Source organism: Magnusiomyces paraingens (genome assembly GCF_902498895.1).
Source record: "Magnusiomyces paraingens strain CBS 517.90 genome assembly, contig: contig2, whole genome shotgun sequence".
NCBI classification, from domain to species: Eukaryota; Fungi; Ascomycota; class Dipodascomycetes; order Dipodascales; family Dipodascaceae; genus Magnusiomyces; species Magnusiomyces paraingens.
Genome location: NW_022474068.1, coordinates 3,400,106 through 3,417,283, shown reverse-complemented (window position 1 = coordinate 3,417,283; position 17,178 = coordinate 3,400,106). Strand labels below are relative to the sequence as shown.

At 36.1% G+C, this 17,178-nt stretch overlaps 3 protein-coding genes across 3 annotated transcripts; 2 read left to right on the top strand and 1 right to left on the bottom strand.

Annotated features, from left to right (window-relative positions):
• Positions 1 to 1,620: 1,620 nt before the first annotated feature.
• Positions 1,621 to 9,767, top strand: SAPINGB_P002816 (uncharacterized protein; the record flags this gene model as incomplete). Its single annotated transcript, XM_031997534.1, has 2 exons — positions 1,621 to 5,714; positions 5,774 to 9,767. 2 exons carry the CDS (start codon positions 1,621 to 1,623, stop codon positions 9,765 to 9,767), a joined length of 8,088 nt encoding a protein of 2,695 aa, XP_031853425.1.
• A 1,927-nt stretch (positions 9,768 to 11,694) lies between these two features.
• On the top strand, positions 11,695 to 13,844 carry SAPINGB_P002815 (uncharacterized protein; the record flags this gene model as incomplete). The annotated part of the gene is made up of 3 exons (XM_031997533.1): positions 11,695 to 11,742; positions 12,483 to 12,568; positions 13,403 to 13,844. The coding sequence occupies 3 exons, from the start codon at positions 11,695 to 11,697 to the stop codon at positions 13,842 to 13,844; spliced, it is 576 nt and encodes a 191-aa protein (XP_031853424.1).
• A 628-nt stretch (positions 13,845 to 14,472) lies between these two features.
• On the bottom strand, positions 14,473 to 16,778 carry SAPINGB_P002814 (uncharacterized protein; the record flags this gene model as incomplete). Its single annotated transcript, XM_031997532.1, has 2 exons — positions 14,473 to 16,699; positions 16,759 to 16,778. The coding sequence occupies 2 exons, from the start codon at positions 16,776 to 16,778 to the stop codon at positions 14,473 to 14,475; spliced, it is 2,247 nt and encodes a 748-aa protein (XP_031853423.1).
• Between the last annotated feature and the right edge of the window lie 400 nt (positions 16,779 to 17,178).

Here is a 17,178-nt window from a genome sequence, read left to right as displayed (position 1 = left end):
AGATCTAATAAGGAGAAAGAAAGACAAGGAGGGTTGGAGAATTAGCGGGAATGGCCGCCTTCGCTGAATGGCAGTAATCAGCACCGACCACCTTTCAAGGCACATAAAACTGGGTCCTAAATATTCTTAGGGTAAATTGTTATCTGGCGGTCCCGGCGGTCTCGGCGGTCCCGGAATCACTTCACGCAATTGGTTTACATACGGGCCAGGATAATCGCTGAATCTCCCCACATAGTGTCGCTCAAGTGGCGGTTTTAGTTTTTCCCAATGGCTTTTTGCCTGGCCATCTACACTTAACTTTAAAATTGTTTTCTATCACAAGCTCAAGACATAAAAATAAAAACAAACAATCATAAGCTTAAGACTTTTATTACTACTATATTACTATTAATCATTAATGTTCTAAATGCTGAGTTTTAGTCAAAATTATTACATTAGATCTATTGAACCCCATTCTCTTAGAGAGATATGTGATAAGATAAATTTGGACCTGCTAAAGCTCAGAATTTATTACTGATGTAATAAATTACATAATGAAAAAATACTTTATAATTGATATGTTTTACCCTACAATTGACAGAAATCAATCAATGAATGGTGTTAGCAATTTAAAAAACTGAGATATTTGTTTTATTCAATATAATAATTAAGTAAATAATTAACTATTTCACTAACAATTTTTCATAAAAAACAATGTTAATTCAAAATTCCAATGTTTACTTTTAACATTTAATTACTCAATTAAATAAATGATTATTACATCCTCATTCCATATTATAAAATTTAACTAACAATTGGAGATTACAAAAAAACCATTTACTTCAAATTCCATAAACAAACACCCATGAGCAATGTGATTTATCAACTTTAATTATAACTTGTATTGAAACACAATTGAATAATTATCTAATGTATTAATTCAAATGAAAATTGAAAATATTTAATTTTATATTTGTAACTTCTTTTGCCACAATAACTAAATAAATTACAATAAATGATAGATATTAAGCATTTATCTAATATAAATATCTAGATTTGTATAAAGAGATACTATCAAAATAGACCAATTAAATATTTCTAAATTCTAAATTTTAAACCTAACTTTATTAACACTAATTCAGCAACCACTTTTGAATTCGATTGAATAACAAGTATTGATCATTTTATTCTGATTTAACTAAAAATGAATATGAAATTATTTGAAAACAAAATGGAGTAAATTTATAAAAAAAAAATTAGAAATGAACTTTAAAATAAATCAACAATAAGTAAAAATAATTAATAATTATATAGATGATAACAATGATATTTCATAACCATGGAGTTATATTTTTTTTTATGTGTTTAAAATCCAGGGTTATGAAAGATAATTTATTATATTACATAAGAACCCAAACCCATAAATTATTCTGTATTAAAATTCGATTTTTATCATACAGGCGGAGCTTGCTTAGGCACAAGCGCAAATCTTATTGTGCATAGTAAATAATAGAGCAAAAACCTTAAATTTCCCCAGGGCCTTTTTTTTAATTTAAATATATATATTTTTTTTCTTTTAACATTCATTCCTTTACTTTATCCATCACTTTACAAAAAGTTTCTAGATATGCCTTACTAGATATGCTGGACTCTACAAATACCAGCTCTGCAGAACCAACGCTTAGCGACTTGGCCGCATACCGACGACGGCCCATGATGTCGGTAGAGACTAACCGCTGCTCCAGCTCTCCTTCATCACCATTCTATCCGCCCAAACTGGCTGCTCCTACCGACTCTTACTTTGGATCTAGTAGCAAGCAAACTGAAATTCTTGAAAATTCAACTGGTCTTTGCCCGTCTTCAGACAATTCCACTTGTACCTCTGAGTCGTACGAATCTATTCCGCTTCTACCTTCGCTATCATCTGTCGCAAACATGGCCTACAAATCATTTAATACAACTAGCACCACTAATAATACCCTAGCTGCAACATGGTCGATGAACGACACCTCTTCTCTCGACAAGTACTGTGCACGCCTATCTGATGACCCCACTTGCCCCTCCATCCCATCAATTCCTGGCTATTCAGTCTTAGACCCCATTCGACCTCATTACTCTCAAAGTGTCAGTATGTACCGGGCGACTCACTTGGCTTCGGGCCAAAAAGTTTTTATTAAGGCCTCCAACCGAGGAAATCTTGACGACCTTATCCGCATTCGTCACGAATGGAGCATTTCATCCGCTGTTCGCCAACCATCTTCCCAATTTGAAACCGAATCAGAAAGCATAAATTCAATAACGACCCAATCCTTGGCCAATATCGATGGTGTGCTCCGCTCAGAATCATGTACACGGTTCTCTTCAAATTCCAGAGCAATCTTTCTTACTTACCATGACGCTGACCCTGGGCTCATCACCCTTAGAGAAAAGTTCATTTCAACTAAAGCGCCAGAAAAATTACAATCTGAAACAGAGCCCGTGCCACGCACCCAAGAGACATTGGCCGAAATCCTAGCCATTGTTATTCGCGTTGTCGAAATCATTACACAGACACATTCACAAGGAATCACACACAATGGATTAACATCATCTTCTATTTTTGTGAGTCCTGAAAACAACTCGGTATTTATCTCTGACTGGGACTTTAGTTTTCCACTAAAAGCAGAGGATACTTCTCACGGGTATCGCAAAACTTATCTTAACAATATTGCTGCGTGCCTGGGTTATGTCTCACCAGAGACTACAGGCCTTAATCACCGCCTTGTTGATTATCGTTCTGATTTTTACTCCATTGGATGCATTCTCTACGAACTTACTACTGGTTGCCTGCCTTTCACTTCCGAAGATCCATTTGAGCTTACTCGCATGCACGTTTTGAGAACTCCATCTCCCCCTCACTTGATTGCACCATGGGTTTCAGCACCTCTTAGTTCAATTATTCTCAAGCTCATGGAGAAAAAAGCCGACGATCGCTATCAAACATCGAAGCTGATTTTATCAGATTTAACATATGCACTCAATTCTTTGCATCAGCAACCACAACACCACTCCTCAAACGATTACGAGGAATTTGTTCCAAATGCAGTCCCGCAAGTTTCACAAATCTTTCTGATGCCCCAGGTTCTTTATGGTCGTGAAAATGAAATCAATCTTTTGCGTTCATGCTACAAGCGAAAAGAGGAACGTGACTTTCAGTTTATTTTCATTAATGGTGAACCGGGCTCTGGCAAAACTCGTCTGGTCAACGAACTTGAACGATCTTCGTTATCCCGAAATGCTTTTTTTTGCTCTTCGAAGTTTGATCCATATCAGCGCGGGCCACCATTTTATAGTATTGTCACTGTACTAAAAGAGATTGTTCACCAGATTCTTTGCGGATCTGTCCAGTCAATCACACGCTGGCGCGACAATATTCTTTCAAATCTAAAAGTTGAGCTTGCAGTACTCTTTGAACCTATCCCCGAGCTTCGCTACCTTCTAGGCCACGAATACTCTAAACTTCTTCCTACCCCACGTCATCTAGGCCCTGTTCCGCGCGAACTGCGCTTCAAGTACGTTGTAAAGAGTCTTTTTTGTCTTTTTGGCTCTCAGGGACTTACCATCTTTCTTGATGACGTTCAATGGTGTCCCCAAACAGAGCTTGACTTTTTCCATGAGCTTGCTACGTTTGCTATTGAAAACTTTGGCTCTACCAATGGTATCCACATTATTTTTGTATGTGCATTTACACTCGATTCTCCACGCTACCATGAACTTGTCGGTCTCGCTAAAGATTTGAGCCTTCATTATGAAGTTGTCAACCTTGAACCTCTTGGATTTAATGCCGTCCAGCACATGCTTAATGACACGTTAACAACATGCACAGCCTCGACCAAAAATATTCAGACAAGTGGGAGTGGAGGTACAGCTAATGGAGGAGGAGTAGTAGGGGCTGGAAATTCCCAAGATCACAAACCTTCTTCTATGAAACTAGGATCTAGCACAGCAGACGCAATTTCTTCATCATCCACGGCATCTGCATCTGTGAATTCCTTAGACTCTGGCAACGGTAGTGGATGTAATACATCACCAGTTCTGGCCTCTAGTGTTGGGCTTGCGACTGCTGTTACGGGACTTTCCTCAAAAGACCCCTACTATTTCTTTTCTTCTAATGTGGAGCCTCAAGTCAGCTCTTTATCCCAAATTGTTTACAATGTCACAAACGGGAACCCACTTTTTATTACACTCATTCTAAATTATATGAATCGAAACAAGCTGTTATACTATGACGAATCCAACAGGTCTTTAGGCGGCCGTTGGAAAGTTGATTTTGAAAGTTTTCAACCTTCGGACCTCCCCCAATCGATTACTTCTATCGTTATTGAAACAGTCAATAAGCTTCCTCAAAACACTATAACTATTCTTAAGTATGCTGCATGCATTTGTAGCAACTCATTTACTCTCGAAGATTTGGCTATAAGTGCTGGGGTTTCTTTTTCTGAGGCAGCGCAAGCCCTAAATCATGCCCTTGAAGGCCAGCTCATTATGCCAACCACAATTCAGTACAAATTTCCCTTTCTTGACCCTGTTGGCACTACAAATATCGAAATTCAGGGGGAAGAAATTCGATCTGTTGCTGCATCCGCCACCTATAGGTTTTTCCACGACTTGGTTCAGCAAGCTGTTTATTCTCTTTTGTCATCCGAAGAAGCCATTGAAACTCATCGGTCTATTGGTATGCGTCTTCTTGACCCAAGCAATAATAGCACCATCATAACATCTCAGTGTCTTCCAAAGCTACCTCAGCAACACGACGTTCACAAGATTATTGAGATTGCAAATCAACTCAAAAACGCTACTCCCATTGTCACAGACTCTGAGCGCTACATTTATCTTTCGTCAGCTGTACAAGCTGGTGATGCAGTCTATGCCATGTCTGACTTTGATATGGCCTACTCGTACTTTGACACAGCTCGCCAGATTCTCCCTCCAAACGCACAAGAAACATATCCAGCATATTTTAAACACATTTATCTTAGTTTGGTTGAGCTGCAGTATAACCGTCGTAATTTCCATGAATGCTTGAACCTTATTGACAAAGTGTTTGACAAGTTTTCTGAAAATATCGATAAAGCTGCGCTTCTTCGTACCCAGACGAAGGCAGAATATGGTCTCTATCGACCAAAGGCTGCCATAACTACAGGAATCCGTGCTCTTAATTTACTTGGTTTCCCTATGCAAGAAGATGAGGAATGGAACGCCAAAAATCATGCAAAAATTAGACATCATATTCCTTTAACATTTACCGAGATACGCGGGCTTGTAAACCAAGCACCAGCCACGGACCCAGCTTTAATTCTAGCACAAGAAATCATTTCAATCATGACAGTTCCCATCATCTTGTCATACCGACCTCATCTATTCCGGTCTTTGATCTACACATCTGTGGTGGGGTTTGTTGATCATGGCGCAACAGCCTCATGTTCTTTTTCATTGCTTTCATTAGCATCGCTATTTCAGCGTGCAGGTGAAAATACAAACCTTCTCAGAGCTTACGAATATTCTAAACTAGCCATAGTTACGCTTGAACACGACAATGCAGTTGGTCTTGACTTTGGCATTAATATTTATGAGTATTATGCACTTACCCTTGCCATTTACTTTGAGCCACTTTCTGAAGTCATTAGATACTATGACTTAGTTTTATCATCAGGTCAAACTTTTGATAATCACTGTGGTATGCTAAGTTTATCATAGTAAGTATCTTTCCTTTAACTCCCCTATTAATTTTTCTAATTCATTTAATTCATTTTAGTGATTTGAGACCATTATGCAAGTTTCTTGCGGCTGAACCTCTTTCAGGGGTCTTGTCTTACTTTGAGCAAATGAGACCGGTTAATCTTGAAAATACAGACAATGTTGGGAAATTGTGGATTCAGTTACACTCTCAAGCTGTTGCTAATATTATGGGCATTGGTAACAGTGACCCATGTGTTTTTTCCGGTTCTTACATTGGTGATCCTAATGAGACAACAAATGTACTCAACTCTAACTATGAGCTCAAATATGTCTATTATGTTGTTAAGCTTATATTAGCAGTGGTTCATCGCCAAAAATATCTGGCTGCAGACATTATCTGCGTCAAACTGCCTAAGGTCATGTCAGAATTCCCAGTGACATTATACCACGTTATTGTCACCTTTTTTGGTGCACTGGCAATCATTGATAAGGATTCACGTACAGAACAAGAGATGGAACTTCTCAACCAATTTTCAAGAGACCTTGAGGATTGGTCACAAACCAACCCTAGCATGTTTATGCATAAACATTTGCTCGTACAAGCTGAAATTCACAAAAACTCTCAAAATAGTATCATAACTTTGGATACCTATGAGGAAGCTATTGCTTATGCGATCAACGAAGGGTTTATTAATGATGCTGCGCTTATCAACGAAAGATGTGGTGATTATCTTTTACAACATTCAAGACGACGAAGCATGTCATACTTTAGGGAATCTGTTCGATTGTATACATTATGGGGAGCACACAAACGAGCTTCTCAAATCACGGCAAAATTTCATGATTTACCGAACTTGCACTTGTCCAACTCGATGATTGATATTGCTTCGGCACCGATTACATCTGTGGAAAATGTTCCTAGGCCTGGAGTTGCAAGGCAGCATGGCCGGCAAATAATATTAAATAACAGCAGCGCAAATACACACTCATCATCGCCTCTTCGCTGGATTTTGTCTAATTTATTTCGTGAAGATGAAAGCAGCTCTAGTAATGGAGATAATGTTTCCGATACTAAACGCAAGAAAAATTCGCTAACCATATCAGAAGCCGAATGCAATACTTTGTTGCTTCAGCCAACGACACCAACAACAGTGACAACTTTTTCTGCAGCAGCAGCAATTTCAGCTCAAAGCACCCCAACATACAAGGGTACCTCTTCCGACCTCATTCCACTGGCTGCCATGACAAGATATGGAAATAGTGCTGGGAACTATTCGTCACCTTCAGGTAGTGGCCGTGATTCTGAGAATGGAGATTTAGAGTTAAAGACAGCGCTGCAATACTGCTTAGATATTTCTGAGGCTATTGAGGTAGATAGTGTTTTGGAAAAGTTTGTCAATAGTGTGATGAAGAGTTCTGGCGCTGATTATTGTGTCTTTGTGACGCTTGATGTGGACGAACCATACATTGAAGCCATTGGCATTTTGAACGGTATAACACTTTATAATCACCGCCCTGTTAATGGTCGGTTTGACGTTCCACTTTCTGTTATTTTCCAAGTATCAAGCTCAGGTCAGCTTGTATCGCGAGGGAAAAGCAGTAAAACACATAGTGACAAGCAGTTTGAGCTTTTGTTTGGTCATGATACTTACTTTCAAACACGTCATTCCAAGTCGATTTTATGCATGCCTATTCAGAATCAGCTTAAAGTCATTGGCGTTTTGTATATTGAGCACCAGTCACTTGACGACATTTTTACACGGCCACGAATCGAGTTGCTTGGACTTCTCTGTACACAAGTCGTTATGTCGCTAGAGAAGGCCAAGTTATATCATCAAATGGAGGTTGCCAAAAAGACGGCTGAAGAAGCCACTGAAGAAAAGGCCAGTTTTTTGGCAAATATGTCACATGAAATTCGGACGCCGTTTAATGCATTATTATCATGTTCCATTTTCTTGCTTGATACCAAACTCAGCGAAGTTCAACGCGAGTATGTTGAAATTATTCGCAGCTCGGCCATGTTGACGCTCAACATTATTGATGCAATTTTAGCCTTTTCCAAGATTGAACATGGCTCAATAACTCTTGATAATGCACCATTTTCACTACGTGAATGTGTTGAGAGTGCCATTCAGTTAGTTGCGGAGCCTGCAGCCACCAAAGATTTGGAGCTTGTTCATCTGAACAAGTGTGGAGACATTGACATAGTATATGGAGATGTAACTCGCGTACGACAAATCATCATTAACTTGGTTGGTAATGCAGTTAAGTTTACGTCTGCAGGCTACATTGTTGTTGAAACACAAGCGGAAAAAGTATCTTCGGACAACCGTTACGGATTTGTTATTGCAGTCAAAGACACAGGGATTGGAATTCCCAAATCAGCCCGAGGTAAAATCTTTAGGGCTTTTAGCCAGGTTGATGGATCTTCTCGTCGGCTTTATGGCGGATCTGGGCTTGGCTTGGCTATTAGTAAGAAACTAGCAGAGCTTATGGGTGGGTCACTTACATTTGAGAGCAATGTTGAGGATGCTACAGATAGCCTTAGTGCGGGAAGCACGGATGCTAGCACTAGTAGTAGCTGCAGCACTAGTCGGAACGGAAGTCGAGTTGCTATTGAAACGGCGGAGTCTGGTGAGGTTTCACATCAGCAGCAGCAGCAGCATCAGCAGCAACAACATCCATCACCCCCACTGCCACAAAAGTTAGCCAATAGCAATGGTGGTACTTTTAGCTTTGAGTCTGATCGGACTACTGGGGCAGGAACTACGTTTTGGTTTGATTTTGTTGCTGTAGCACAAAAGCCAGAAGATGAAGAGAAGGAAACTAAGGCGATGCATGAAGCATTTGAAGGGAAACGGGTACTTGTTGTTGATCCGTTTGAAAAGGCCAAAGAATCACTTGTTTTTGAGCTTGAGCGTGTTGGACTTGAAGTTGAATGTTGTGGCAACTACAAAGAGGCCATTGCGCTGGTTGCATTGGCCATGTCGAGAAAAGAGGAGATTTACTACTCTCTTGTGTTTATGAATGGGCGATTTGTGAATGCTGAATGCAAGCAAATTGTTGAAATTCGTGAAAAAAGTCCTCAGACCCAGGTGGTATTTATGACGACATTTGGTGCACCTATTCCAGAGGATGGTAAAGAAAAGGGGATTGCTGCTATTCTTATGCGGCCTGCTCAACGCCGGAGGTTGTTGGATATTGTACAAGGAGCTCTTAAGTTTAGTGGGGTTGGGGAGAATTCTAGATCAGGAACGGATGGAGTTGTTTGTCTAGAGTATCAAATTGGTGGAGATGGAGGTGAAGAAGATTGTGATGAAGGGGTAGAAAGTAAGGTTGAAAGTGGGGATGTTAATGGAATGGATATGAATGGAGAGGAAGAGGGTGGATTCTATAAGATGCCTAACAATACAAGTTTGACTAACTTGGAACATTTGCATACCGAGGCAGACGATATGATTCGACCCTCGAAGCCATTAGAACGGCTTATTACGGATTCCAAGGCGGTATCAGCAAGCCGGTCTACTAATAATGGCAATGGCAATGGCAATGGTAACAGGAGTAGTGGTGGTAGAAGCAATAGCAGCGGCAATAGCAGTAATTGGCAGTCGTTATCTACGAGCCATCCTCTAAAAATTCTTTTAGCTGAAGATAATCCGATCAACACTAGGGTTGCATTACAGCATTTGAAGCGAATGGGGTATGCGGCGGAACATGCCAAGGATGGTGTAGAGGTTGTTGAGAAGTGCATTGAGGAGATTTCATGTGGTCGAAGCATGTATGATTGTATTTTCATGGACATTCAGATGCCACGGAAGGATGGGATTGCGGCAGCACAAGAGTTGATGAGTTTATACCCTGAACAAGAGCGGCCTGAAATCATTGCATTGACAGCGAATGCTGCTGGAGAGGATCGACAAAACTGTTTAGCAGTGGGGATGACTAACTACATTGCCAAACCCATTTTGCCAGCAGATTTGGCGCGTGTACTTTTGGGGGTTGTTCCATTACACAAGCGAGTCCAGGGTTCTGAGGGATATATCAATGGAGATGATAAAACTAAGGAATGAAAAAAAAGCAAAAGCAAAAAAGAAAAAAAAAAAGAATTGTATATTATATATATATACTTATCATTGATTATGATGAGGATGACGAATAATATTTATGACGAATACATGTATAGTAATGAATAATGATAATTTGGATTAAAAAAAAAAAAAAAAAAAACTAGTTATAACTAATAAGTTAAAATTAGTTATAGTTAGCTAGTTAACTCTTTATAGAGTTGAACGATTGAATAGTAGTTTAATTATATATATATTTATAATGTTATTAGTTATTGATTACTAATATTGACAAATAGATAAACTGGTCTATATATATATATATATATCTAAAAAGCCGAGATGCACGTGCTATTTTTTTTTATGTTACAGGGATTACAAAAGTACAATATAAAAATGCCTTTTAATCATTTGGTCCAGCATTCAAGAATATTTGTTTCTAGTGTGTGTGTGTGTTTTTTTATTTTGTTGATGATAATCAAGTAAACTTATAAATAGTGTACACTATTTTCCACGTAGGCACTATAATAATTTATTGCCCCAGCTACATGTTGAGGGGAGGCTAGCATAAGTTTTATATATGAAAGTATATATATATATATATATATATATATATATATAGGTTTATTATCTGGTGATAATTTTTTTTTTTTTTTTTTTTTTGATATATATATACCAATAGCCAAGAAACTTTTTTTATTTTATTTTATTTTTATTTATTTTGTATAATTGATATATAGTTTTTAAATTGAAATTAAAAAAAAAAAACTTTAGAAAATTTTTTTTTTTATTAATAAAGAAAATTCTTTCAAATATTTGAATATATTTTAAAAAAAAAAAAAAAAAAAAAAAAAAATTAAACGCGTAAAAATTAAACGCGTCTTGAAATAAATTGCGCGTGTTTTCTTTTTTTTTTTGGTATTTGCTGGCAAGCACCATGACAAAAAAAAAAAAAAAAAGTGTAACAAAAAGCGGTCACATATTATTATTTATATAGTATATTTTAATTAATATATAATATAGTATATAGTATATAGTATATATATTAATTACCCACCATCATTACCACCATTACTGTGGATTGTTGTTGTTAGTTTAAATTTTATTTTATTTTATTTTATTTTATTTTATATTTTGTTGTAATAAAATAAAAATATTAAAACAAAAACTTTTAAGTGTTTGAAAAGCTCATCGCCCAACTAATTTTTATTTTAAATTTTTATTTTTTTTTTGTTTCATCAACATTCTTTTTATTTTTCTATTTAATTCTTTAACTTCTTATAAAAAATTTTTAAAACAATTAAAAAAAAAATTCCTTTGCATCTTTCATAATTTTTTTTTTATAGACCTTCATTTTCTTTTATATTATATTATATTATATATATATAAAGATATTTGTTTTTTTTAAAAAAAAATAAAAATAAAAAAAAAAAAGCATTTCCAAAACCTCGTGTCTTTTTCTTTCTCATTTCAATTCATTGAACCCTTCATATTATTAAAAATATTTTAATCTTCTTTTTTTTTTTTTTTTTTTTTTTTTTCTTATTTTTAATCTCATTTTCTCGTTCCTTTTTATTAATTGCATTATATCACTGGATTTTGAAAAAAAATATATATATATATATATATAAATATAAAAAGAAAGAAAAAAAACCTCTCCGATTGAAATTTTTTTTTTTTTTTTTTTGGAATTTTTTTCTTTAATTAGACGCTACTTTTTTTTTTTTTTTTTTTTCTTAACTTTATCTCTTTATCAATTTCTTTTTTTTATTTTATTTTATTTTATTTTATTTTATTTTACCACCACCACCACCACCACCACCACTTTAATCTTTCTACTTTTTTTTTTCTCTTTTCTACCCAGATCTTTTTTTCTCTATCCACCACCACCAACCACCACCATCTCAATTAGATTCTTACAATATATTCGAAAATGCAGACCATAAAATGTGTTGTTGTCGGTGATGGTGCTGTCGGAAAAGTATGTATTATCTTTCTATTTCATTTATTTAACTTTTTTTTTATTTTTTTTTTTATTTTTGTCACTCTTAGTTTTTTTTTTTTTTTTTTTTTTTTCTTTCATTCATATAATCATCACACTTGTCAAGATTTTTAAATCTTTTTTTTTTTTTTTTTTTTCGCAGCGGCCACCAAAACTTGAACTTTAATCTCAGATCTTCATCGACATTGTGGCGACCTTTTTTTTTTTTATTGTTTATATTACAGTCAATCAACTAATTATTCTTGTTCGTTTCAATTCTTATTTTTTTTCTTTTTTTTTAAAAAAAAAAAAAAAAAAAGCCTTGTGGCTGCAGCAGTAGTAGTAATGGGTGCAGCTACTGCAGCTGCTCTTGTTGCTTTATTACTGCAACACTGCTGCTGCTGCTGCTGCTGCTGGCCATTTACTTTTTCTTAAATCACTTGAACTCACCATCACTACTAAAGTCAATCAATCAATCAATCAATCAATCAATCAATCAATCAATCAATACCTTTTCTTTAGACAATGCCTTGTTATCACCAGAAATGCCACCACTAAAACACTTGAACTATTCAAATATTTCTTTAGATTCCTTGGCTAAACACCGCTATATTACCTTTTTTTTTATTTTATTTTTTAAACATCTTTATTAAAAAAAATACACTTTGCAAATGACAAAATTAAAAAAAAAAAAAGGGCGCTCGTGTCAGAACAAAATTTCTAACTTTGATTGCTTTTAGACATGCCTTTTGATCTCATATACTACAAACAAATTCCCGTCAGAATATGTCCCTACAGTTTTTGACAATTATGCTGTCACTGTAATGTAAGTGCCAATAACATCAATTCTTATTCTCAAAACCTTTGATTTCAATCTTTCTGCTTTACTTTTTTTTTTTTTTTTTTTTTTTTTTGGGAGAGGGAGGGGGGTTTTTTTTTTCCCCTCCAAGATTACCAGCTTGAATATTCTTTGTATCAAATCATACCCTGTCGCCTGTATATACCACATTCCAATTGTCCTCATCATATTGTATACACTGCTACTGTGTATATATAAAATAAAACACAACTTCTTGGAATCTTTTCTTTTCAGGACACTTAAATCGATCATTTAAAAGAAAATTTTAAAATAGGGGCTTGTTTTATGTTTACTTTCTTTTATATATATATATATATATATATGGACCATCACAACATGCTTATTTTTTTTTTTCAAAAAGGATACATTGATTTCAAACACAAACCTCTCTCCCTTCTTTCTCCTCTTTTGACAGACAAAAAGCCGCCGAAAGTTTTTTTTTTTTTTCGTTAAGCCTTGCAATTTACACACTTATTCTTGGTAAACTACCGGTTACTTACATTTCTTCTTGACTCCTTGAGTGCATCTTCCATTTGCTTTTTTTTTTTTTTCCTTCTTTCTATATTGCACCATATCTATTAATCATTTCACATATCACTCTTAAATATACCCTTCTTTAATCATAAATCCTTTCTTTTTGACCCTTGCTTGAAATCGTATAGCTCGAATAATTCCCAAAAAAAAAAAAAAAAATTTAAAGCAGAGAAAAATTCTTTTTTTTTTTTTCTTGTTTCTTGTTTCTTGTTTCTTGTTTCTTGTTTCTTGTTTCTTGTTTCTTGTTTGCTAACTTTCATTTAACAGGATTGGTGATGAACCATATACATTAGGCCTTTTCGACACAGCCGGACAAGAAGATTACGATCGACTACGTCCACTTTCATATCCTCAAACAGATGTTTTCCTTGTCTGCTTTTCCGTCACTAGTCCTTCATCTTTTGAAAACGTGAAGGAAAAGTGGCTGCCTGAGGTCCGCCACCATTGCCCAGGCGTCCCATGTCTTATTGTTGGTACTCAAATTGATTTGCGAAACGACCCTAATGTGGTTGACAAGCTTTCACGGCAACGTCTTCGACCCATCACAACGGAAAATGGCGAAAAACTGGCAAAGGAAATGGGTGCAGTCAAATATGTCGAATGCTCAGCCCTTACTCAGCGAGGCCTCAAAAACGTCTTTGATGAGGCCATTGTTGCAGCCTTAGAACCTCCTGTCATTAAGAAGAGCAAGCGATGCATTCTTCTATAAACTTCTCATCCGAGGAAAATGTTTTCTTTTTTCTTTTTTTTTCTTTTTTTTTTTTAATAATTAAAAATTTGGAGGGAGCTGGTATATTTATTATTATTATTATATTAAAGAATGTGTTGGTATGCTTTGAAACAAACCTTGAAGACCAAAAAAAAAAAAAAAAAAAAATTATAAAAAAATTAAAAGCTTTTTTTAGTTTTTACCTTGAAAAAAAAAAAAAAAAAAAAGGGAAAGAAAAAAATGATAGCAAATTTATGAAATTATGGCAGAAAAAAGAAAAAAAATGGCATTAAATAAAGATTTTTCGTTTTTTTTTTTTATTTCTTTTTTTTCATTTTATAAAAAGATCTTTGTTTTTATTTATATTTATTTTTTTTTTTTTTTCATTTACACATCCTGGTTACTCTTGTTGCTTTTTTCTCTCTCTCTCTCTTCTGCACGAATGTGCTTGATTTATTTTCTCGCTTATAAGTTATAAAAAAACAAAAAAAAAATAATGTATCCTTGTACTTGTCTATCTTGAAAGTCTCGTTCCACTTTAAAATAATTGTTTCTTAAATAATGTTACAGGGAAGGAAATTATTGAAATATACATCGATACCAAATTTTTTTTTTATCATCATCATCATCACCGTTGTTCGTAGCTTGGGAACATGCGGCTCGCCAGCAAATCCACCTTCCAAACACCAATCCCCCGTTCTAATCCAACCACAAGACTTCCTCCCTCGTGGTCCATCCAGCTTATTCCTGAAACTCCACCATCATGCATTCCAGCAGGCCTAATTGTCCGAGGTGACATTGCCCAACTAGCTACATTATAGGCACCTCCTCTTAATCTTGCCTGGCTATTATACAAGTTATCTGTAGCCCCAGACGACCCTAAAGACCCCACACCAGAATATGCTGAAGAAAGAAGATCTGGACCAGTAGATATATCAGAATATACTTGCTGCCGCCGACTGCTGCGACTACCAGTACTTGCTGCTGCTGTTGTCGTTGCTGCTGTTGTTGTCGTTGCTGCTGTTGTTGTCGTTGCTGCTGCTATTGCTGTTGCTGTTGCTGTTACTGTTGTACTTTGTCGGTAATCTTGATCAATTCCATCGCCAGAATTACCTACACTAGACTGATGGTTACGAGCAGCTGCCCATCTATCTCCCGATGTGGAATTTCTTCTGGCCCATACTGGGCTAGGTGATACAAGTGAAGACGGTGCTGGTACTGGCGATGAGCGCAAAGAATTGGTGGCTGAGCGACCTGAGCCTCTAGCACCAGGGCTGTTATACTCTTCAGCAAGCTGTTGCTCTAAAATAAATGTACGCCGTGCGGCTGCTTGTGTGGTGGCCATAGCGCCAAATGACCGAGATCGGGAATGGGACCCAGGTGTTGGCATTCCATGGATTCCTGAAAGATCCCGGAGAGGTGAGATAAGCTCTTGTCTAATAGAATCAGCTAACTCATTACCTCCAATAAAATCACTTTCCCATTCAGATCCAGTATTACTACTGCGTCTTAATCTCCCGCTTGTACTTCTAAATACAGAGTATGAGGGAATTTCAGGAATCTCTTCCTCTTCCTCAGCAAATGGTGACTCGTCAGATGCTTCTTCAGAACTTGTTAAAGGCAAGTTCCTACTAACATGTGAAGGTGGCGAAAGTGTTAGAAGTGGAGACCCAGAGTATGAAGAAGAATAAGACCGTCTATGAGGTAATCCAGGTTCCATCGACCACGAATTATTTAAATAAGGTAGTCCATCATTGTCATTTGAAAACTCAGTCGCATAGCCTGTGCTTATCATGTCGCTGTACTGTTTTATTATGTCAGGATCGCTATCCCGATTACAAGGCGTATACTGGCCATCTTTAGAGGCTGGTGTCCCTGTTGCCTGTAACCCCTCTCCTGTACTGAGCTTTTTTGGTACCATCAACACTTGATGGTTATCAAAATCTCTAAGATCAATCGCATGAACACGGCTAGTCTGTTCCGACACAAAAACTATATCTTCAAGGCCTTGTGAAAACTTTAGACATCTAAATGCACCATGGATTTGGCGTGGTCGGGTAGAGTATATCTTTGTCAGAGGTTGTGACAAGTTTCTCATATCGTATAAATGTGCAATACCCGTTTCAAAAGCTGCTCCGAATATTAAGCCTGATGAATGAAATGCTGTTGAAAACCCGTATGAAGACCAACTGTCAAGCACGTCTGTAGTCGTCCATGATGTTTTATCAATCGTTGTAGAACTTGAATTTCTATCTTCAGGATGACACACATATAACTGTTGAGTATCGCCACATGCAATAATAGTTTTTCTGTCTGGTGATATTGACGCATGGTTTAAAGCAACTTTGAATTTTGTCTTGCCAGCTACTTTAATACCCGAGTTGTTGATATCCACAAAATATAAATTAAAATCATTATTGCATACTATCGCCTTTACCTGAGATGTGTCGGAAGTAGGGTTGTCTGAATATAAATTAATGGAGTTATTAATGCATTCGCCAATATCTTGAGAACAATTTAGCTCGGTTTGCTGATTATATACAGCAAATAAACCACGGGAATTGTTGCGGGCTTGGGTTCGGCCATTTTCTTGTAGTGCACCAACAGCAACAATATCATTGTATGTCTGGATGCATCGTGGTTCAAATTCAAACTCTGTAACAACTGTAGTCCTTTCCTTTGATAAATTTAATGAATATATAATCTTTTCATGAGGGTATAATATCTCATCTTTTGAATTTGCACTAACAGATACTAAATCACGTAACTGCCAGTGCCGAACAGTAATGCTTGCTGAAAATGATTTAAAACCCAGTGTAAGCATCGGTCGCAGCGGAGCATACGGCTTAGCAAAGCTACAAAACCATGTGTTAATAAGATGGGCAATAAAGACAAGCAATACGAGTTCATATACCTTCCAGTTTCAATAGTCATTTGGGGGAAAGAGTTCAGAAAACTTTTATTCCGTAACAATAAAAGGTTTTTTTTCAAAAAAAAAAAAATAGATATGTTGATTAATGATAAATCAACACAGGTATTATATTTGCTGCCGTTGGAGTGCTTAGATAAAAAAAAAAAACAGGAGTGGCGGTTTTATCCTTTATCTAAAGACAAAAGATAATCACTTAAAAACACGATAATCCTTTGTACCTTCTTAAAAGATAAATGAAAAGATATCAAAAAAATTAACGATAACGAAATAAGTATAGCTGATGAAAAAAAAAAAAAAAAAAAAAAAAAAACGGTAGAAAAAACGTAAACCTTTGTTGAGTACTAAATATATGATTCTTAAATACCTAAGAAACTGGAGATAGAATGGTAGAAATTAGAAATG